The sequence below is a fragment of the Tachysurus fulvidraco genome, chromosome 26, assembly GCF_022655615.1.
Source record: "Tachysurus fulvidraco isolate hzauxx_2018 chromosome 26, HZAU_PFXX_2.0, whole genome shotgun sequence".
Taxonomy (NCBI): Eukaryota; Metazoa; Chordata; class Actinopteri; order Siluriformes; family Bagridae; genus Tachysurus; species Tachysurus fulvidraco.
This window is the reverse complement of record NC_062543.1, coordinates 2,140,142-2,164,274: the sequence shown is the minus strand read 5'-3', so window position 1 is coordinate 2,164,274 and position 24,133 is coordinate 2,140,142. Positions and strand designations below refer to the sequence as shown.

Sequence of the window (24,133 nt, the reverse complement as noted above, 5' to 3'; positions counted from 1 at the left end):
TCAAATCAAGTGTCACCTAAAAATCCAAGTTGTTTAGAATCCAGCCCCTGAAACAGCACTTACTCTTGCCTTCCAAAAACGTCAACTATGAAAGTAGTTGTATAAATAAATTGATTTGACGACTCTGGGCATGAGGGTCAGACCGAGACAGTAAGTCAGTGTACCAGCTGTTACATCAGCACCAGGTTGGTCTACGGGTTCTAGGAAAACGAGAGGCCACCAGCTCTCCCCGAGTGCAGCGTACGTGCTCTAGAGCACTCTTCATCCCCTTATTATTTAGCGATTCAAATAGAATTCAGCCGCCGCTTCTCCTCGCATCGTCCTGGTCCCACGTGATACAGCGAGGTCAGTGCAAACAGACGAAAGGCTCAACCTTCAACTCGCTGCAATTAAGTTGGATGCCATCCAATTGCGGTTTCCCCCGACTTTTTTTTCCCCTTCTCCTACAAACGAGAACTTTCCTAGACAAGCTTTCGGCCCCACGGGATTAGCTAATCAAGTGAAAATGCGAGGCACTGATTCATGGAGGAATTCTCAGGTCACCTGGAAAATAGGGCCTACTGCTGCAAAAGCAAGTGAACCTCAACGAGAAATGCCTCAAGGACTCTGCGATTAGTCCACTTTGGAGCAGTTCACATAATAAATGATGCTCATTCGTCTTATGAAATGACTACCTACCGATTACGGTTATTACGGTATTATGTTTGTAAATACTTAAATAGGAAAATACACTTTCACACACACACACACACACACACACACACACACACACACACACACACACACACACACACACACACACACACACACGGCAATGCTTGGATTCTTGGTTGTAGTTTTGTAGTGTCCACGATTTTATTATTATTATTATTATTATTATTATTATTATTATTATTATTATTATTAGTCTAGAAAAGTTAGCTCTTCACTGGCCACACACACGCTTAAAATAATAAAAGTGTCGATGGTGCGGTCTGGAAAGCCGATTCAGTGCGCAGTTGATTAAACACTGGAATTTTGTGCGCTACCCAGAAATGAGGTTAGCAAATGGGTTTTGTCGTTGCCAGCTTGGATTTGCACAAAGGAAAAGCATCAGCGTCTACCGTTCTCGCCCTTCTCCCTCGCGCCATTTGATGAATGCTAGTGGACGTCACTCCAAATATGGCTGGACTGTTGCATATGAGGTGTAGCCGGAGCCTTGAGATGAGACACCCACATCACTGGGCAGCCCTGCTTTCCTAGCTTTCTGCTGATGGAAGCACATTATGGTGGGAAAGTGCAACTGAAAAAAAAAGAGAGGAAAAAAAAAACAAAGCAAGCTTGTTATTAGAGCATTATGTGACCTTGTGCATAAAATAAACCGTTTAGCCACAGAGAGTTGGTGTGCCGCCAATTCGTGGCAGGTGATTTGAGTTCCTCTATTTTCACAGCACGTACTAGCCATTATATCCCCATCGGTTACGCTCAAGCTAAATTAATGCTGATAATCCTAATGCTAATCCTAATTACACACGTACATGTAAAACTTCGCACACGCTACATTTCAGCCTATCCGTTTTAATTACCGACATAACCGAACTTCAAAAGCGAACACTTCAGCATCTCTTACGGTACGGTATATTGCCTTTTAAACGGCTTATGTTTGAAGAATTCGATCCGTCGACTAAAGCAGTTTTGGGACATTACAGGTTCGTACACCACATATTTCTCCAGGAATAGAATCTGTTTGATAAGCAGAATATTTTGAATAACAATGGCCCGGATCCCGCAGTCGGAATTGCAGAGTTATTATTCTTTGTCTGAAATGTGATTAAGTAAAACCAACCCAATATCCCTCGCTGAATAAGAGAAAATATTTGTTGGCGGACTTCAGCCAAATTCCACTCGAGCACACGATCAAAGGCATTACACCATTTTTCCGGATCATCAAAACACACATATGCTCCCACAGCTATGCTTTGACGAACTGATACGCACACATTTACAGCCTACGAAATTCCCCTGGACTCCTGTGATTTAAAGTCTAAAATAGCAGCTGATAAATGAGTCCTGTTTGCTTATTAAGTTTTTAGAAAGAAGGCCAGCTACAGAGGAGGTTCAACAACACTAATGCTTACTGTACAGTATGCCTGAGACCTGGCTAACAATAAGCAGTGGCTTTCCTCCTCGTAGCTCCAGATTCAATCCCGAGTTTGTATTTTTTTTTTAATTTTTTTTTTTGCTGAGATTTGCACATTCTGCTTGTTACTGCATAGGTTTCCTCTTTGTTCTCCAGGTTCCCCTGACCTCCTAAAACATGCAGTATTTGGACTGGCTATGCTAAATTGCCCCTTGGCATGAATTTGTGTGTGTGCATGGTGAATATTCAGAGTATGTTCCTAGCTTGTTCCAGTTTTCCAGTATCCGTTTTCAGCCTGACCAGGATAAAGCTGTTCAGTCAATCCTGTCTACTGCTAATATTAACAAGTTAGTTATCCTAGTTAGGGCTTCTCCGAAACTCTGTGTCGTATGTACAGCACACAGTACTCTTCCTTTGAGAGACACAAAGTTCTTTAGGCTGTTAATTGAAATTGCCATACATAACTGGTTGTTATCTTTTGTCCCTCAGGTCCACCAGATGTTGAGCAAGCATGCGAGCCAAGTGTTCGTACTTGGAGCCCACACAATGGCATGGAGGTGGGCCTGGTACCGCCACCGTGCCCACTGCAGGGCTGCATGCTCCAGCTGGAATTTGCATACCCGGTCATTCCTGAGTTGCTCACAGTCTGGGTGACATTTTGTTCTTCAGAGGAGATGGCTCTTCCTGCCATCCACAACATCATATTGCTTTGTGTAGGCGGGCATAACCTCTCTCTGGGACCCAGCGATGTGTTCTGTGACACGCCTCTGACCATCAAGCTGGACGTAAAGGAGAAGGTGTACGGCGTGCAGTTCTTCACCATGGAGCAGCACCTGGAAATTGATGCCACTTTGCTCACATCTAAGCCCAACTGCCCTCTGTGCCAGGATTGTGAGGAGCTGCATTACAGACTCCTGCGGCAGCCGGCGTTCGGTCACTCTCCCAAAGGCATCGAGCTCAGTGACGCGGCACGCAGATACGTGGACAGGTAAGAAGTTCTTCATTAAGTTCCCCAAAAGATAGATAGAATAGAAGCCTTTATTATCGCCACATATACATTACAGCACAGTGGAATTCTTTTCTTCACATTCCCCAACTGAGGAGGTTGGGGTCAGAGTGCAGGGGCAGCTATGATACAGCGTCTCTGGAGCAGGGAGGGTTGAGGGCCTTGTTCAAGGGCCCAGCAGTGGCAGCTTGGCTGTGCTGGGCCTTGAACCCCGATCCGCTGCTCAACAACCCAGAGCCTTAACCAATTGAGCAAAGGTTAATTGATATAGCCACTTACATTAAGCCACTTAACACTTACATTACAAGCTCTCAAAAGGAGTTTGTACAGTGAACCATTTAAAGGGTCATGAACATAACTATAAACTTGCAGGATAGAGTTTTACTAAAACAAATATGCGTCTCAAATACTCATGATCCTGATTTTGCACTTCAGTCCTTTTCCTTCTGCAGTTATTGGCTTGAGTAAAGAGCAGGATTAAATTCAACATCACTCTCTGACAGCTTAATACACCCACAACATGTCATCCTCCATTTTATGTTTTGGCTGTAAATACACTTAAAATAAATAATCTATAAAATGCCATTCAAGGCCAATATTAAATTCATTACTGTGACAGCATAAATTAATTACTAGCGTCATCCCTTTAAAACCACAGAGGAGATTGGCAGAGACAGCATCTTAATCAGAGACATTACTTATCTCCAGACATAAGACAGTTTTTTTTATGTCAGGGATGTTTGTAATTAACATTCAAGTGAGCATCTTAAGTCCATATTTTCTATTCCTAATTTTTCTTGTGTGCATTTTTACATGAAGCATCAAGAGGGTGATTTTCAACATCTGATCTGTAAGACGTCTGTACGCAACCGGACTCTGAATACACACAACTTTTCCCTGCATTAATATAAACATAACATTTTCTTGGATGTCTCAAACATTCATCATTGCGCAGTCCAACAGGGAGATAAAAATCTTTGTTACTATTTTGAGTACCTTGAGATAGATCGTTTGAAGTGATTGTACCTTCTTTATCTTCCTATTAGCAATAGAAACTATTTTATACCTGGTATCATTTTCTGACGTCCCGTTTTCATCGGGGGGTGGGGGGCACGTTGGCTTAGTGGTTAGCATGTTCGCCTCACACCTCCAGGGTTGGAGGTTCGATTCCCGCATCCACCTTGTGTGTGTGGAGTTTGCATGTTCTCCCTGTGCCTCGGGGGTTTCCTCCGGCTACTCCGGTTTCCTCCCCCGGTCCAAAGACATGCATGGTAGGTTGATTGGCATCTCTGGAAAATTGTCCGTAGTGTGTGAGTGTGTGAGTGAATGAGAGTGTGTGTGCCCTGTGATGGGTTGGCACTCCGTCCAAGGTGTATCCTGCCTCGATGCCCGATGACGCCTGAGATAGACACAGGCTCCCTGTGACCCGAGAAGTTCGGATAAGCGGTAGAAAATGTACGAATGTTTTCATCTGAGGTCTTAGATGTAAACTTTTGACTCATGCTCAGTGTTGACTATTTCAAGATGTCAGTGATAATTGGCTGTTATGAACGCTGCTGTATTCTGGCTCTTCTCTGTTGCCAAAAAACAGGATTGTAACACAGATTTTTATTGACATTGGATTAAAGATTTGGCTCAGTTTGTGGTGCTCCTGAACTTCATGCTGCACCGACAAAAATGCCTTCACACATCTTCACCTTTTCCTCTGAACATAGGTGCATTATTAGGCGACCCTCAGTAATCCTCTTACTAACGCAAACCACATTTCCAGGGTGGGAGATTCTGGTGGTTGCAGTATCATATGGGGTGTCTCTGAATCCTTGGATTATACTTTCCACCCTCCTTTCTAGGAACTGTCAGAAAATATTTCCACTTGGAACTCATTGTAGATATGGGTGGCTGGGCCTAGCGTGGTGAGGATGAGAGGGACTCTTACTGGGTGAAGCCCAGCCAGGTTTAACCCATGTTACATAACAGATATCCAAAATAATTCCTGCTTTTGCAAGAGACACAGCAGTGCCATGGAAACTTTAGTTGATCCTCCTTCACTGTCTTCAATTTGATGCCGATACATCGAAGGAAACCCTGTAGCAGCCATTACTCTTCCTCTGGACGTTCACAGCTTTATGGTAGATCACGGATGGCTGAAGAGTTGACGTGAAATGTTGAATTTGTTTGCAACTGAGAACATCAATTCCTCTGCGGTTTCGGGAATATGATGAGTAATTTAGCAGTGACCTGTTGAAGTCCTTTGAAATCCGAACTGCTCTGTCATTGAGGTAATGATTCTATGTCAGTATCTGCGATGCTTGAAATCTAGTTTCCATCCATTTTTTTTTTTTGTAATCCGTCCAAGAAAGCCTTCATCCTTGACTTCGCTTACTAAAAACAGCTACACTATTGTTTTCATTCGAGAAGCCACACTGGATGAGATTACTCGAAACGGCTAGTGATTTTGTTGTTGTCCCGCTCCGTGGTGCAGATGTATAGCTCTGTCATTTTTTTTTTTTCCAGACCGGCATCGGATGTCTGAAGCCGATGGCTTGAAAAGTATTTTCTGTTTATCAAGTGCTATCACATTATCAATCATGTTTGATTTCCTTTGATTTGTGTGATGCCGGAGGAGATTCTTCATGGTCAGAAGAAATGCCCAGCTTATAAGTAAGAAGTTTGTGTCTATAAGCATACACTTTACAAGCAAAGAACCATATTTTCCATATGGAATAGTCATAACAGGAAATGGCAAATCCATCTCATTTCCACAACAGTGTTCTTTCCGCCTCTCAAACAATGTTAAGCATCCTTGCACTGCTCTCTCTCTCTCTCTCTCTCTCTCTCTCTCTCTCTCTCTCTCTCTCTCTCTCTCGTGTTCTCTTTTATTTGTCTCTCAAGCATTACTCCAACCTAAGCACAGTAAGTGCTCCATTTGCTTATGAGTCATAGACGCAAATACATCGCACCATCACACCTAAAGCACTGCCAGTGTTTGAACGATGGGCTGCTATCATGGTTACGATGACATATTACCTCAGCTTATGCCATGTCATCAGTGTGTATTTATGCTTTGAGTGCATGGACTTGTCATTAGTGCCTGTGAAATGGTTCGGCTTAAGTGACATCATTTGACACATCATCGAGTCCTCCACTCCAGAGCTGCTGAGTGTGTGACAGAAAGCCTCCGCTAATAGAATACAAATGAATCTGTACGGTGCGGCTGTTGAGCAGTAGATAAAAGCTGCCTTGCAGATTCGAACTCCTTTTGCGCCGCCGGAGAACTCGTAGCCCGGAAAATTGGGATCTCCCGATCAGGATCTTCAAAGTTATCTTAAATAATTCCAGCATATGAACATGTTTTTTTTACTGTGCTCTGGTCTGATTGGAGGGGGGCACGGTGGCTTAGTGGTTAGCAGGTTCGCCTCACACCTCCAGGGTCGGGGTTCCATTCCTGCCTCCGCCTTGTGTGTGTGTAGTTTACATGTTCTCCCTGTGCCTCGGGGTACTCCGGTTTCTTCCCCCGGTCCAAAGACAAGCATGGTAGGTTGATTGGCATCTCTGGAAAATTGTCCGTAGTGTGTGAGTTTGTGAGTGAATGAGAGTGTGTGTGTGCCCTGTGATGGGTTGGCACTCCGTGCAGGGTGTATCCTGCCTCGATGCCCGATGACGCCTGAGATAGGCACAGGCTCCCATGTGACCCGAGAAGTTCGAATAAGCGGTAGAAAATGAATGGTCTGATTGGTGGCTTCAGGCGACACCTAAAATCTAACACTTCGGAGTGGAGAAGGAAATCATAAAGTGTGAACTCCATCATCTTTCCAGTCTCTAAAAACTTAAAGTTGCAGCTTCTCCTCTGAGCTCAGCCAGTGGATACTCCTTTCTTAGATGGTACATTATCTTGATAGACAAAGTTCCTCCATTTGGAGAAACTGAAGAAACTTCTCACTCATCCTCATCTACTTTTTACTAATGTTCCTCCTGTAATGGAAGCTTTTGTAACAAGTGAAAGAATTTAGCTTCCATACCGTACACATTTCTCCTGGACAATGGTGGGATTTTTCCAGGTTTCCTTTCTTTAAATTTTAACCTTATTTTCTCCAGGTTTCTTTGATGGAAATTGCGATCAACGAGTCGGATTTTCCACATTGCATTCTGACTAACACACGGTATTCATATCACTTTCATATCCATCCTTCGCATCATAGTGTCTTGATATGGTCTCGGTTTGACATCGGAATAAAATATGACCTAACGATCTCTGGATGAAAGGCAGGATGATTAAAAAGTTGTTCAACAGATTTCATTTTCCTGATATTTGTAAAAACCTTCAGAGTCAAGTGTTTTGACTTATTTTGCCGGATCAAATGGAGCGGTGCTTTAAAAAATCTATCACCTAGCCCTTACGCTATGAATGGACTATGAACACCTGGCTCCGTGTTCTTGTAATTAGCAATTCTGCTAGGTAGAACCACATGCACGAAGCCTTTTTTTTTACCCATCGACCCACTTCGAGGAACGTCTTAGATCTTTTGGAGATGAAGTACTTGCAGGAGGTTAAGGTTTACATCAAATCCACTCTTCTAATAGAAGTTTAGCTGTGTCCAGGGAGGATCATAAAATTCAAAGCCTCACCCGATGTTTGGTTTAGAAAGTGCAGTGAATGTCCTTACTCGCTAATCAGTGCAAGCAGCTCTCATCGTGCATAGATCTCGAGGTGTTAAAATGTGGGTCCGCAGGAGGGTTTAGTGTTTAACCAGTTCAACTACATGCAGTTCGATGCCTGAAAGTCTTGTGAATTACTGTAGCTGAATTGAAATAAGCCAAACCAGAGAAAACATTAAACACTGGGCTATGGGAGTCCAAATTTTTCCATGTTTAATATGACAATAGATTTCTTCCTGCCTTAAGCACCACGGCGTAGTTAGCTTCTTCAGATACTATTTGAAAAATGTTTTTGTTTCCTGTCTGCCTACCATTTTTTTTTTCTTTTTCTTTTTATTAAATGTGCCAAGGATAGGATGCTTCCTCATCGTCCTGTTGTTCTTGGCAGCTGGCTTGAAGGAAACCTCATGCAGAGTGCGGTTCTAGTATGAGGAATGCTATGAAAATCCAGAGGATTTCATACCACTCAGAGCACTGTAGAGTGAATGAGGTCCAGATACTTGGTTGGTTTCACCGAATTCGAATCTGGTATAGTATGCTCGTTTATGGAGGCTCAAAAAAGGCAGCGTTGTACAAGAGAGTATTGTAAAAAAAAAAAATTGAGGTCACCGAACCGGATGGCCGCAACGTGTGATGTGAAGATGGAAAGGAGCATGTTGCCATATAGGTGGTTTTTTGGTTACTCTTAAGTTTTAAGTATTGCCAGGGTTTGGTCGTGCAACACGTGTTCCCTCCTGATTAAACTTGCCATATGAGAAGAAGGATCAGGTTTGCTCCAACTCAGAGTCAAAGCTATGCTTGGATTTGCCAAATGTAGTTTTAGATGGGGGGGAGGGGGGGGGGCTAAGTGGTTAGCACGTTTGCCTCACACCTCCAGGGTCGGGGGGTTCGATTCCCGCCTCCGCCTTGTGTGTGTGGAGTTTGCATATTCTCCCCGTGCCTCGGGGGCTTCCTCCGGGTACTCCGGTTTCCTCCCCCGGTCCAAAGACATGCATGGTAGGTTGATTGGTGAGTGAATGAGAGTGTGTGTGTGCCCTGTGATGGGTTGGCACTCCGTCCAGGGTGTATCCTGCCTTGATGCCCGATGACGCCTGAGATTGCCTGAGACGCCTGACGCCAGGCACAGGCTCCCCGTGACCTGAGGTAGTCGGATAAGCGACTGAGAGTGAGTTTTAGATAAGGTTTTGTGCTATACCAAATTCTAAGCTCTGATCCCACGGATACTGCAAGCAGTTTGTTGGATGTGGTAGCTCAGGTGTTGGGCTACTGATCGGAAGGTCATGTGTTCGAACCCCAGGTATGCCAAGCTGGGCCCTTAACCCTCAGTTGCTCAGTGTCTGCTAAATGCCGTAAATGTGTCCTCAGGGGGTTTTCACATGATTACTGATTCAATGTTTCCTGTGATTCAGAAAGCCTTTTGTTTTTTTTTCAGCACTTCTTCAGAGGTAAAACTGTAAAAACCTTTTAATCTAATCTACCAGATTTTATTTACTAGTGCAAGAAAGTCATGTTGCAGCTCGAGCAAGGCCCTAAACCATCATCTCAAACCACCAAAAGTTTCTATAACCGATACCACGATAACTTATTCTACACTAGACCAGATGCTTCTAAGGTCTAATCTCAGGACTATGACACTCTCAGAAAACTTTTTTGGATGATTAATGATTCTAGAAGTCCTGAGACTGGGAAACTCTCTGTTCCAAGGTTCTAAATCATACCTTTCGATGTTCCCCCAGAGGCACAACCAATGAACCTTATAAGGCTTTTTAACAGCTCCGATAGTCATTGTTGGAACCTTAAGCAGGGCCCAGAATCCTCATCTATTAACTTCACATTTACATCATGTTGGAATATGGGAGCCATTTTCACATTCTTTTAGAAAGAAACAACAACAATTTGTTAAGAGTTTTTTTAAGAGTAATGATTATCGATTTCAAAAATGAAACCTTCTCCAAGGTTCTACATAGTTCTACCAATAAGAATTGAAAGACTTATGGTTCTAAATGTAATATTTTTGTCCTATGAGCTTACACAACCAATGAAGCATCCTTGACCAAGTAACCAAAACCTTCATCCAAGAACTTCACCATTTCTTCTGTGAACTTTTGAAAATGGGGTTCTAAAGGTGAAGAATGGTTTAAGCTTGCTAAGAGTTTCCACATGGAAGTCCTTTCTCTTAGTCCTTTCTCTTCAAACGATCTTAATGGGTTCCTCCTTCCATGAAAGACAATTGGTGTAACACTATAAGGGTTCTTTTTCTATGATTGTACGTGTTTATAGAAAACAACTTTTTCCTTGCATTCCCATCATCACGGAAGTGTGGCTAGTGTAGTGAGAAATCTGTTCAGCTTTATTGCTAATGATTCTGCAACTGGTGAGACGTGTTCTGTTTAGTCCTAGGTTTTTCATAAGTCGATGCTTTAAATTTGACTATTAGACTGTTGAAAATTGGGGGCACGGTGTGGCTTCGCCTCACACCTCCAGGGTTGGGGGTTCGATTCCCGCCTCCGCCTTGTGTGTGTGGAGTTTGCATGTTCTCCCCGTGCCTCGGGGGTTTCCTCCTGGTACTCCGGTTTCCTCCCCCGGTCCAAAGACATGCATGGTAGGTTGATTGGCATCTCTGGAAAATTGTGCGTAGTATGTGAGTGTGTGAGTGAATGAGAGTGTGTGTGTGCCCTGTGATGGGTTGGCACTCCGTCCAGGGTGTATCCTGCCTCGATGACGCCTGAGATAGGCACAGGCTCCCCGTGACCCGAGAAGTTCGGATAAAGCGGTAGAAAACGAATGAACAAATGAAAAACATTCACAGTCAGTTTTTTTTGTTTTAATGGCTACCATCTTAACGTCTTAAAGTGTTTTATGTCAATTATGTCAAAGAAACAGTATGTGCTTAAATATTTGATCGTTTGCATGTATGTGGGAAGGCGAGGATAAGGTAAGGAACGCGTCATTCTACAACGATTAAACGAGACGAGCATCCTGCAATAAATCCATTGACACATTTGAATACAGCTCCCTGCTGTGCATGTGTGTGTGTTTGTGTGTATATATATTTGTGTGTGTACTTGCATGAGAATGTCTCTCATTTTTTTGTTCATTCTTGGTTGATTTTTATGGGACTTTCACTGGTATGCGCTTTAGTGATTTTCGCTCCTCAGCCTCACATTTGGCTCGAGCACAAACGCAAACAGCCGCATAAAACTCCAGCCCTCACCATTCATCTCAAGTGCTAATTTGAATGATTTGTTTAGCCTCTTATTAAAAGTAACTGCTTCCCTGCCCATTAGAGCAGGCACCTTATAAATCTTGGCCTCGCCTGAACCTCCCGTGTTTGCAACAGCAGCCGCCGTGCCCGAGCGCTCCACTAATTTGGCCTCGCCGTTTTTGTTAATCAGCAGAGAGAAGGGCTTGTGTTCCCTCTGGGGAAACCGGCCAACGCAAGTGCAAATAATGAGGCCTTTGTATGTTTTTTTTTCCTCCTTCCCTTCTCTCATTCATTCTTTTCTTACGAGCTGATGTGTGTGTGCGTGCGGCCGAGCGAACGTGTTGTTTTATAGATGTGTGGACTGAAAGGCCTACGGAGTAGATGTTGGAGAAAGCCTCCTGTCTGTTTGTATTTTTGTGGATGGTTGGCATGCATGCATTTGTTTGTGCATATTGTGTGTGTGTGTGTGTGTGTGTGTGTGTGTGTGTGTGTGTGTGTGTGGAGGATGAGGATCTGTTCAGAAATTAATACTACTCGATGGTCTGTATATGACCTGCTATTCAATCCCAGCATGTGCCTCTGTCAATATTTCTTCTCGCCACATCCACTCACACTCTCTCTCTCTCTCTGTTTCCCTTTCTTTCCCTCTCTGGCCTTCAGAATTGTTTACCTGTAGCTTTCCTTTCACTTGTTTGCAAGTCCAGTCTCGCAGACTATCGAAACACACGCAAACAACTGACGTTCAGTTATGCGGACTGGATGTTTTCTCTCCTGGTGCGTGTCTTGTTTTTTGGCCCACGTGGTGTTTATTGAGTTACTGTTTTGTGGAAACCCGGGCCATGACTGCACGCCAGCTATTTGTTTGTGTCTGAGTGAATGCAGTGGAACACTGAAAGAGACGTGCTTACTCGCACCGACATCAAAAATAAGCCGCCCACTTTGTTCGCTTCCCAGCGCGGTATCGGTTTCAATGCGGCACAGCTAAAGGGAGCAGAGGAAACCCTCTATAGGTGCGATGCCTGGTTCAGGCCATGCGGATCTGACGTGTCGTGTCGGATAACTCATATCGAGAAAGACGAAGAAGTGACTAAGAAACATTTATAACAACTGCCATTGTTTTATTTTGCCATCTAATTAACAGATTAGAGGAACTAGAGGAATAAAACTACTGCAAATAGGTATGCACTAAGTCCATGTACAGAAAAATCCTTAAATAACATACTGGAATAATTAACCATTAGTGATTAGTTCATGGTTAGAAATAGGTTTTGTGTTGCTGTGCCACTTTTGACTAACACCATGCTCTCAGAACAGATGAGACGCCTGATTAGAATTTTTCACCGCATTCTTCTTTAAACATTCTGTGTTCATCACTTCACTAATCAGACTGAACTGAAATCAAATGTAGGAAAGTCTCTGAGTACCACTGAGCTTCCTTAATTAAAATAATTAACATCGTTTGCATAAATGCATGTGATGGATGTTTTAAAAACCAAGGTTGATGAATTACCGCCAGCGTTTTAACCATCGATCAGCTTTCGTTTTTGATCCACTGAATTTCATTGCTGGGTCTGCAACCCGAACTCACTGCTAGTTGACACCCCCTGGCATAGCAGATTTAATCAATGTGCTAAATCTTAGCCTTTGGCAGCTGAAATCTTTTTTTTTTGTTCCTTAAACGACTTGTTCGAATAGGCAATAGAGACTGTCAGTTATTTTATTGCTTAATAAAGTGCTTTATTATTCACTTTATTCATTCAAATAGTCACATTTTGCCGTAAAATGTTCCAGATGTTATATCTTTTACATAATGCTTTGTAGTCTGTATTAAAATACATAAATGAAAAGTAAATGTATGCTAAATCAGAGGGTTTATTCGTTTATTTTACGAGCATATAAAGGCCATATAAGGGCCAAAAATGATTTGTTATACATGCTATAATAGTTATGACCTAAAAAGATATATCTGGCAACTCTATGTAGGTAGCTTAAGAAATAAGTGCACGTCTAGACATCTAGACATCAGCAAAAGGCACTGATGGCATTAGAAGAGATACTCAGACTTGAACTAGACTTAATGTACTGATAACGTCTTCCCAAACGTAGAGGAGTAATAAACTCATTGGCCGGGTGAACTCCGATTCCTTCGGATATCGGCTGAGCGCGGGCGCTGAGGAAGGTGACTGAGTCCAAAGGAGGATGTCATTGCCTCATTTCGCTTTTCAGTCGTTTAAGTCTACAGAGCCCAAGATCTGTTTTAAGTGCAGCTCTTGGATCGATTCCATTCACTCCCTCCAAAGCTTGCATTTCGTATCAGCAAGCATAACTAAATGCAGATGAGCTTGGAGAGGCCCGAAGTCGAAATCCATATGCACGCTAATTGTAATGCCTGGTTGGAACCCACGAGTGATGGCTTGCGAAAGTGGAATCAAATTATGATGGTTTACAACAAAGCTGACCTAGGATTAAAGAATTACAGGCTCGTTTACTTCAGGCCTGTAATGGGATTTTGGGGTCATGAATTTTTAAGGTGGTTAAGAAGGCACTCGATCCAACCAGAACCGCAGCCAGGAAATAAAAGTTTGTGTTGAAAAATCTTCATTAAGATCACACGAGGCATAAGAAAATTTGTATCAGTACTAGCAGAGTCTGAATAAACATGTGTCTCTTTTTCTTAGCTACTACGTGTTAATGATTGGTTCATGAATGTTATCAATACTTTGCTTCGCTCCGGAGTAAGCACTCGACCATTGTTTTTGTCTGAATATAAGTTAACTCCACCTTTTTTTTGGTGTTTAGGGACGTGGTGTATGGCGTGATGTACACCTACCAGGTTCAGACGATCTCCAGATGGGGAGACAGCGAACCGTCTCCTCCTCTATTCCACCATCTTGGAGCACCATACTGTGGAGATGGGATCATCCAAAGGTGTGTTTATGCAACAGATCTTCAGTTTCATCATTATCATCAAGCAGGAGTCCATCCAAACATTAATGATGATCACATGCCTGCTGCTTTGTATTGATTCCTATTTTCTTTTGGACCCCCCAGTTCCCAAGGAGAACAGTGCGATGATAAGAACAGCGTAAACGGGGACGGCTGTTCGAGTCGGTGTAGGAAAGAGCCGTTCTTCAACTGCGTAGGTGAGTGACAAAAAACAAATGAAAGCTATCTCGATAGTTCAACCCACTAGTCCTGAAGAGTGAGGTCTTTCCTCATGATACCTCACAGAGAAGATTAACATGCTCAGAGGAGAGCACTAACGTCTATGATCTTAGCTTCCAGGCGCTAAGTCACGAACCATGATTTGCTGTGGTGTCATTGCATATTTGAGCTACTCATGGGTAAACATGCTTTCAGGAGACTGTTGCATGTATGCAACAGATAACAGATAATATGACTAAATCCCAGTCAGGAAGACAAAGATATTTACAGATATTTCACACACTTTGGGGTTGTTTTTGTAAAAATATGAAAATAACAATTTTTTTGGCAGAATGCTGGAGAATATGGAGAAACAGACCACAGTATCCAGGAATCTAAAAATCACTGGGGTTCAGACTTACTCAATGTAATTTGAGTTACAATTGTACAAAATCCTCTATATCAGGGGTGTCAAACTCTGGCCCGCAAGATCATATCAAATGTGCACTACAGCTGGCTAGCCGCATGCTCCGCTAATACTACAAATCCCAGAATGCCTTGTCTTGCCTTGACGCGTAGTCACAAACAGCAAGCACCCCTCATTCTATGTTGACAGTCGTTAAAGGCAGGGTCTCCGATTTTTGAGAAATGCTTCAGAAAACTGAGTCGGGCCGAATAATAAACAAAAATCAAAACAAACATGTAGCCAATGAGCAGAAAGGGGCGGGGCTTGTCAATATGGGCGGAGAGAGTGTTCGGTGCGCATGTGTGACATTAGCAGAAAGCGGTTTTAACATCAACATGGAGGATAAAAACAAAGAAAGAAAGAGAAGAAAGACTTACCATAAGGCAAGAAGTAGGACGTGTTAATATAGGATCAGCTTTCCAGCGCTGGAGAGAACTGAAGGAACAGGAAGTTGGCCACATATTCACAGGTTGGAGTTTTCCGAGTCAATAACTCCTGAGCTAAACGCTGTTACTACACAAATAACACCTCTTTCCTATCGTAGTAATGTAGAGAGGCAGCTACAACCGCGTTTTGTGTAGTAACAGCGTTTAGCTCAGGAGTTATTGACTCGGGAAAGAACACAGGAGTTGTTCCAAATCCTGTGTTTAAGCAAAACTAAAGTTTGTTTCCATATGAAAAAGGTTGAACATTACATATCAGTTAATTGCAGTTAATTTTTCAATAAATATTCAGTTTGGCCCGTGACTTTATCTCAGTTTTATATTTTGGCCCACTGTGAATTTGACTCCCCTGCTCTATATAATCGTACTGCACTTTCGGTCCAACATTTTTAAAGTTCCCCACTCACAACTTTAGTACCTACCTGCACTGCAAAGAAATGTCATATATGACCTATGGATAATGTGTATAGAGACATTACAAAAACAAATACAGCTTGGAAGAGATAATTGAGTGCATGGCTAATGAAGCTAGCCTGTTAACAAAACTAGCACAAAGACTAGCATTAATATGTAACACACAGATTTTAGCACATTATTTAATTGTCTTTAAAAGTTACTGTATATACAATATAGATACTACTGTTTAAAAAAAAAAATCCTGGAAAAGCCACACATACGAACGTTAAAATTCACTACACGGGTGTAAACGCCACAGACGTGATTTGTCACTTGCTAGTGTGACTGTTGTGTTATACACTTCTGAACCTGAGTGTAATCATGCATAATTCAAAATGTGTAAGAATCTCCTTCACACATATGCTGCTAGACTTGTCTATACACACACTTCGTTTTCCTTCCTCCAAGAATTTTCAAGCAATGTGACATCCCCATCATGTCTGGAAGACATTTTTTTTAAAAGAGCAGGCCAACAAATTCAGAACGGATGCTTTGGCACCTTGTCCGTGTCTTTGCTTTATGCATAAAGAAGGCTTTTCCGCCGCTCTTTGGTTTTGGCCGAAACCCGAAACCTGTGTCACATCAAACTTGCAGCTCCACACATATGGAAGTTATGTGCAACGTGCTTGTGAACATGAAATTAACATGTTTCGTCAAAACGGCACATGTAAAGAGTCACGTTACATGTGATCATAGGCATGGGCAGATTTGGAACTGTTTGCCTCAGGGATTCTGATTCCAGCAAGTGTGGACTCTAGAAACACTGGCAAATATCTAAAGCGGACCTGACCTTCTGTCACCAGCCAGATGTCACCTTTATTTAGATCTAGTGGAGTTCTCTTGATCTGTTCTCATACAGCTATCACGGTACCTGCTATTTTCCTCTGCCTGCATACTTTCACAGGAAGAACTCACATCTGTGTAGCGGCTTGAATTGTTTGTAGATTTCACATGGAAACTGAAGAGACCATCTGCCCGTCTGTCTGTCTCTTTCTCCCAGACTCTCTCTCTCTGCCTGCCTGACTAGATTTTAGCAATATTTTAAGCAAAACTTGACTATCCACTTGAAATTTTGACGTTAGTAACATCATGTAAACAAGCTTAACTATCAGACACAGCTAGCTAGTAATGCTGTACACCATAAATAAAACTGTCCATAGCTAAACTAGCTAGCTTACCCATGTTAGCACCAATCATACAGAATCAAAGGAAATCAACAAATCACTGGTTTAATTATATATAACTTTTTCAGGTCTACCTTACTTAGGTTGCATTATGAATAGACATCTAAATTGTTAGCTTGGCTAAAGTAAACTCGACATCAACCAAAGATAGAAAACTACTATGATTTTAAGCAAATCCTCTAGCCGACAAGTGGATTACAACTAAACCAAAAACCATATAATAATTTGCCAGCATTACCTAAACTAGCTAGCGTAACTCTAGGAGATTGTGCCATCTATTGCCTTTCTATAGCAAAATTAGCAGTCAGTATGAATAGACAACTGGGTGGGTTAGCTATTAGGTATTAGCTATAACATTACTTTAACACTACATATTAAGATTTTACTGAATATGAAGCCCCTAGCATTGCCTGTTAACAAACTACTCTTACAGTAAATACAAACCAAAGTCATAGACCGCTGTGGAAACCTTAACTAAAAAACTACAAAGTAGATAGCAGATATCAGGCTAGGTATACTTCAGCAAACTACAGCAAACCAAACCTCTAGCCATATCTAGCCTGGCTTAAATCACTTTCCAGTATTTTCTTGCAGAACTGGCCTGGACTAAAGATATTAGTAGTTAGCCTAGTGATACCTTAACTATATTATCTAACATAAACATTACCTCAGCTGTAGCTTTCCGAAGTATCAAGCTAGCTATACGTTATTGTATTTTGTAGTAAAGCCTCTAGACATGCGCTTATTGTGAAATTAAAACGAATAGCTACTGTATGCTTGCTTGCAAGCTAGCAATGACAAAGCTTAGCATGCACAAGATTAACACTGACACTACAAGAAGAAGGTGAACCATGTAGCTAGTGAAGCATTGCACTTATGACACCATGTGTGTGTTTTCTTTCTAACTGCAAAAAGTGTAGTGTGAGAGTGTGTTTTCGAGTGTGTTCGAGAGTGTGTGTGCCCCCTTCGGCAGCCCCACGTTTCAACATCGGCAGAGCTAGGCTGAGGGGAGCATTGGAATTTGCGTAGAGGCCAACTTGGCACAGCGCTTCTCTGTCCCCCTTACTGGAACCCCTGACTCTGGGAGGTTGGGGGGGGGGTTGAAAGAAAGAGAGGGATAGAAAGACCAGGACGAAGAAGAAGGGAGTGCCAGATGAGAAGGACGCAGCGGAGGGAGGACACAATGGAGAAAGATTGATTGAGAGGGAAAGGATGGAGAGAATATGAACGTGAGTGGTGGAGAAATTGGAACAGGAGGAACAGAAGAATAAGAAACAGCAGACCAAGAGATGGATAAGGACGCGGTATCTGGAAAAGACATCTCTCTCTTTCTCTCTCTCTCTCTCTCTCTCTCTCTCTCTCTCTCTCTCTCGCTCTCTTCTCTCTCATATTCATACCCTGTCTGTACATCTTGCCCCTTCCCCCACCTCCTTAAAAAAGAAATAAATATGATAGTTCCCTAATCTGATAAATTCATCATATCCCATTACTCTCGCAAATCCTTTTTTCCGCACCTTGGCCATAGCAGCAGGACTCTTCTTTCTTTTGCAAAATTCATCTCATTTTTTTGTCGTCCAAAACCAATCTGCTTTGACCTGGCAGTGAGGACACATCTGTTTGCTCTTCCCTTTCTCCTAGAGATAGGAGAGGAAAGGTAAAAAAAACAAAAAAAACAAGGGATGACACCAGAAAAGCCTTGTTTTAAAAAAAAAATGCTCCTACTGATAATCTTTGGCAGTGATGCTTCCTTGTCGTTTTTTTCCCGTGTCGCTGGGTTCAGACTCATGTTATGGACTTTCCTCCTGTTGTAGTGCGTAGAATGAAAACAGTAGGCAGTCGCAATGTTAGTGTCAGTAAAATATGAGGAGGTTTTACCTCAATTACAGAAAGTCTAGACATCACTGTTTTTTTAAACTAGATTAACATTTACAATTACAGCCTTCACATTTGTGATCTTCACAGAAAGTTTAACCTCCTCTGTGTTTAGGACTTTTCATACCTGTTACAAAGTACTAGCACTGTAGACTCCATCCCTAAATATTAAATGTCTCCTTACAGAAAACTTCACCATCAATGACAACACATTTCTAAGGCATTTATTCTACAAGTCTCTATATTACTGTAGATAGAGCTGCTGAAAGCTAATCGACACACACGGAATCTAGGTCTCATTTTACACCGGTGTGGCACTTTTGTGTTATCTGGTCACAAAGAGTCATAATGTAATGCTATTCTGTCTCTCACAGGCGAACCCAGCATGTGCTACTACTATGACGGCGATGGAGTTTGCGAGGACTTTGAACGGGAGGCAAGTGTAAGGGACTGTGGTCTATACACCCCGAGCGGTTTCCTGGATCAATGGGCCACGACGGTTGAGACGTCCCACGAGGAAAGGCTCTACTGCCCAGCCGAGGTGGCATCGGGATACCCTGCGATCACCAAGGTAGAACCCATTTGATCATTAAATAACATGGTTAACAGAAAGTTTAATGAGTTTATGAAATTATTCAGAATTATTTTCCATTGAAAGATTAAATAGGTGGGTCAGTTTACCAGGTTGCTTAAAAAGATATTTGATTACATGTAAAATGCCCCTTTTCCACCGAGGCAGTTCGAGTGCAGGTTCGGAGCCTAATTTAGAACCAGTTCTTTCTGTTTCGACCGCCAAAGCACCGGCTTCGAACCAGGAAAAGTGGTTCTTAAGTAGCACCAAAACGTTGCTGGTCTAGACTTAAAAACCGCTTGTGTCACGAGCTGTGGGCGGGGCTACTGTTAGCGCATTTGATAATGTACCTTAAGTATACTAATGTTTAATACATTTTTACTTTACCACGATATGATACATTATCAGCACACATGATAGTAGGTAGCTACATGCTAAGGCTAACTTTTTTCTGTGTAACGATAAAATAACCTTATGTACTTTATCGATCACAACCTCCGTTTATACAGATTACACGGAGTCGCACGTACACGTTTTATTCGCCGCGTTTGGATACCAATGTAGGTTCGCAAAGCCATGAGCATTAACAGGAAAGCGACATCCGCCATTGTTGTTGTGTTTGTGTTTGTCGCTGCTGCGCTAACGTTGCTGGGACACGTGACACGTATACAGTGACGTCACACTCTGCGCTGTGACGGCTCTCTAGCCGGTGGAAAGGCAAACCGGTTCTTAGAAGGTTCGCCACTTTGAACCAGCACCAGCGCTAGCTCTGAACCAGCAGCCGGTTCTTTCCGGTGGAAAAGAGGCAAAAGATAATCCCTAGAATCTTGTGTTAAGGAGTGCAAGGTATATGTAAAGCATATTAACTTTCGCTTGTGGTTTATTGCCCTTCTTTTGGGTGGATGCTTTTTATAATGCCACTTTATTTAAACCCTATAGATTCAAATAAAATTTACATAAACCTTTTCCTCGCTGTTAAAGTATATCTGAACATACATACTGGCATTACTGTGACGGACATTCCTTTAGCAAAACCTGCACTTGGCAGGAAGATGCATTCTCTTTCCTCCTTGTAAGACTGAAGATAACATCTCTAACATCCAGAAGACCCTAAACATGTCTTTCAGAATTACACACCAACCTCTGTGTCAAGCAGACCCTTGTGCACGGTGACCTGGCCCCGTTACAGCCAAGGTCGGACCGGGTCGCTTTAGTCGGAGAAGATCAAAGTCAGACAGAAAGGAGACGGATGAGGTCATCTGAACCTGAATGTTAGTGTGCATATGGAGGACGTCAAGCCTGTAAGCACTTGACGGATGAATTGAGAGAATTTGGCGTTTAGAGTGCTTCTGAAAAATCAGACTCTTGCTTCTGTTCCTTCTTTTTTCACCAGCTGTTTCATGCAAGGTCCATTGTGGTTTATAGTATGGCGAATAGCGAGTGCAGATAATTCTATCTCAGAGACTTCCTTTATACTAAGTGGGCTTGTCAGGTCATTGTATTCTTGGGATTTCTCTTTTTTCCTACATCATTCAGACATACTCACATTAAAGGTTTACAATGAAAACCTCATCAGTCAAACCAAACACAGACAGTTGTGGTTGATAAGAAATGGATATCTTGGATCATCCCTGCAAAGTTCCATATCTACTTCTGAGTGTCTTGTACTGTACGTGATCTGGCGGTGATCTAGTTTTGGAATGGCATATCTTTAGCATACATCTTCATAATCCCATCCAGTCTCAAAACAGAGTGCGTGAGGTGTATCTCTTTAGAAGTAGCAGCAAACAGTAAACACATCCCCGCCTTGCCTTGCTTTATCCGGGCCTGTCGATGATCAAGGTGCCTGCACCATTTTCTCTGCGCTGAGATGCATGCTTGTCGTTGCTTTGTTGATATTGTGGTCTTTCTTCATTTGTTATGTCCCTACAATCCGAAGATTCTGTGCAGGCTCTGCTGCTTCAAAGGTCGTGTTGGGCCAGCTTCTCCCACAGGGAATGAAGTTAGTTGATAGGGATCAGTCCGGATGCTTGAAAGGAACCCATGGAAGATGGAGTAAGGCGGGAATGGACTGTGTCTCTGTCGAAGATGCCAACAGGCCTGCAGCCACGGCTGCTATCCACCATGAAGAACACACAGCCTTTTAGGTCAAACTAGCAGATTTTCATCGTTGTGAGAGCCATATGCGAGAACACCCACCCACCCACCTACTAGTTACAATCCCCACCATCTGACTGTGTGAGTATCTCATTCGTAGAAAGAACAGGATGTCTTTGCTGTGCTGCAATTTCTATCTGTGTGGGCCAGACAGAAATGTTCTTGGCCTGGCTCATCTACAGCAACCCACTAGCACTTTACCGACTTTTACACGCTCGTTGTTTTGACCTGCGCCTTGAAGTGAAATGGACCCTCGATTTATCCAAATTTCGACTTTGCAGTATGTCAGCATTTGGTGGAGTGCATCTGGGCTGGAGCATGGTCAAGAAAACAGCATGTGGCAGCATGTTCGTACATAATGCTTCCAGAAAATTCTGCACGGCCATTGCTTGTGAGCTGGAGAAGCCTACTTGCCTGGTTACATTCCCAGGCCACGCGGTGAGTGAGTCGTGTACTTGGGTATAAAAATATACAGACAGACACCATGCAGAACAGCAGGATTGTGGGAGCTTCGGCCAAATCCAGCATTGTCCAGCGCCAAAGCTGATATCCCATCCACTGGTTAACGGATCTGCCCCTGTTTTTTTAGACCATAATAAAAGTTGGTTAATTTTTTGTTCAAGTCATTTCAGGTTTCCGTCACCTGTTCAACACAAGCGCAGGCTCTTTAGAAAGGCTTATATTGTTTGTATCGGTTACAATTTTATCCGCCTTAAAGTGGTGGATCCAGGACCTATCCAGGTAATTCTAGGTTCAAGACAGGAATATACTGTACAATGGATGGATGTCCATGGTAGAGCATCCCACATGATAATTTGCATCCAAGTGCAATTTAATGTAGCCAGATCACGTGGCATGATCTTTTGGGAGGTGGAAGCAAAACAGGGAACTCTGTAAAATCCCACGTGGATAGAGGGAGAATTTTTACAGTAACCAGAGCTTAGGATCAAAACCTGAATTCTGGAGCTGTGACGAGGTACAGTATGTGCCACAGGGTGTAGCGTCGCTCGCTCTGTGCATTTCAAACTTGAGCTTGGGTTTCTGTATGAGTGGAGTTTGATATGATTTCCCATGTTGCTCATGGTTTCCTTGAGGACTTCTGATTTCTTCCTACCTCCCAGAAAAAATTCCTGTTGATGGACTACCTAGTCTAGATTTCCCAGTAGGTATGAAAGATTGAATGCATTTTGCCCTGCTTCACATCCAGGGTGTGTTTTCTCCTCCTGCCCAGTGTTCACTGGATCCACCATGTTCCAGACAAATGATCCGATCAAATTTTTGGGAAACCAATTGTATTCATCCTGATATCAGAGCCACTATTATATATATTATATATATTTTTGGATAAGCATACATACAGTATGTGAAAGAAGCGTCCAATGATATAACATTGGGTGAATTTAAATGCTTTTTGAAAAATAAAGAAACTCTTACAAGCCTTCATGACAGACATCATTGCAAATGCATTTTTCTTACTGCTAAGTATTTTACTGAGAATTTTTGAAGATTATATAAATGATAACCAAGTAATTAGAAACCATATCCTGTGAAAGCTATGTAATATTGATTACTCATGACTGATTGCTTGTTATTAATTTCCTTTTTTCTTCAGACACTGCCATGACAAAGTGCATTAGCTAAGATCGCATTAGAGAGAGTTAATGATATTTTTACATTACACTGCTCATGTAATTATGTACCAAAATTACCAGTGACACAAAATAATCAAAATGATTCATCATTCTCCTTTTCTCTTCTTATGCCCAGCGGTGCATGCGGTGTCGGGTTAATTAAGGTAGCCCCACATCCCAAACATGGCCGAGCTGTAATAGGACACATAGTCCTTCCTAAGCAATATGTATTCAGTGCTTGAACAGAACATCCTGTTCACAGAGCTGTACCATAGGGATGCTGCTTTTAGCTGAGGTTGGCCTGGAGGGGATTTTGACAGCATCTCGTTCTGCACTCAGGTTAACAACAAGCATGTGTTAGCATAGTAGAACACTAGGGTTTCAATAGGTTATCTCTCCAGAGCCCCATGCCACAGTGGGCACTGATGCAAGACTTAGTATTCTCAGGAACCATGCAGCACAATAATGACAGGCATGAGAGCACTGCTCCCCATGCAGCTACATGCACACGGTGCTCACGCAGAGTTTTTTGCATGGCCGACTGGCTAAAAGGTCACATTAGTAATAGCTCATTTCATTGCAAAGTCACTTTACGATAATGGTTTTCAGCTATGCTCTCGAGGGCGTGCGAGTGTGTGTGTGGTATAGCAGTTTTGCCAGCCTTCTGTGTTTCTGGTGGCTTTGGACCATCCCGTGTTTGTGCGGAAGTTCGCCGAAGTGTTTCAAAGGCTGCCTGTATGATTGCTTTGCTGGAGTTAATAGAGACTGGCTGAGGTATTTTACACGGTCTGAACACTTAACGAGAAAGTGCCTGTGTTCAGCGGTAATTAAAGAATGCATATTGCGAGTACGGTGCCAAAAATATATACGCTAAATTTTTATGATACATGCTAAGTCTGTATACATACGAGATATATGGGGCACACGGGTACACTGATGTCATGAAAAACTGTCGCTGTGAGTCACTTCAGAGCTTTTCTGCCAGTAATATACTTTGACTTTTCTAGTTTAAGAAAACATAATTATATTTATCCAAAACAAGACTTTTATTTAGTCTACTTTCTAAAATTGCCTTGGTGTCTGTCTGCAAATGTCATATTAGCTTAACAAATGCAGATGTTTAAAACCTCACGCAGATTTTCCTCACATGGTGAATGCCTTGGATGGTATTTGGAAAGCTATGTTTTTAGGTATTAGTTTTTTTATCGGATCAACTCAACTCA

The 24,133-nt window shown here is 42.4% G+C and overlaps 1 protein-coding gene across 2 annotated transcripts in view; it reads left to right on the top strand.

Moving 5' to 3' along the window:
• pappaa (pregnancy-associated plasma protein A, pappalysin 1a) overlaps window positions 1–24,133 on the top strand; it is a 94,553-nt gene that overhangs the window by 24,898 nt on the left and 45,522 nt on the right. For both annotated transcript variants that reach the window (XM_047809532.1, XM_027136773.2), the window contains exons 8-11: window positions 2,609–3,107; window positions 13,786–13,914; window positions 14,038–14,129; window positions 18,926–19,122. In XM_047809532.1, the coding sequence (XP_047665488.1) occupies window positions 2,609–3,107; window positions 13,786–13,914; window positions 14,038–14,129; window positions 18,926–19,122 (917 nt within the window). The remainder of the gene's footprint in view (window positions 1–2,608; window positions 3,108–13,785; window positions 13,915–14,037; window positions 14,130–18,925; window positions 19,123–24,133) is intronic.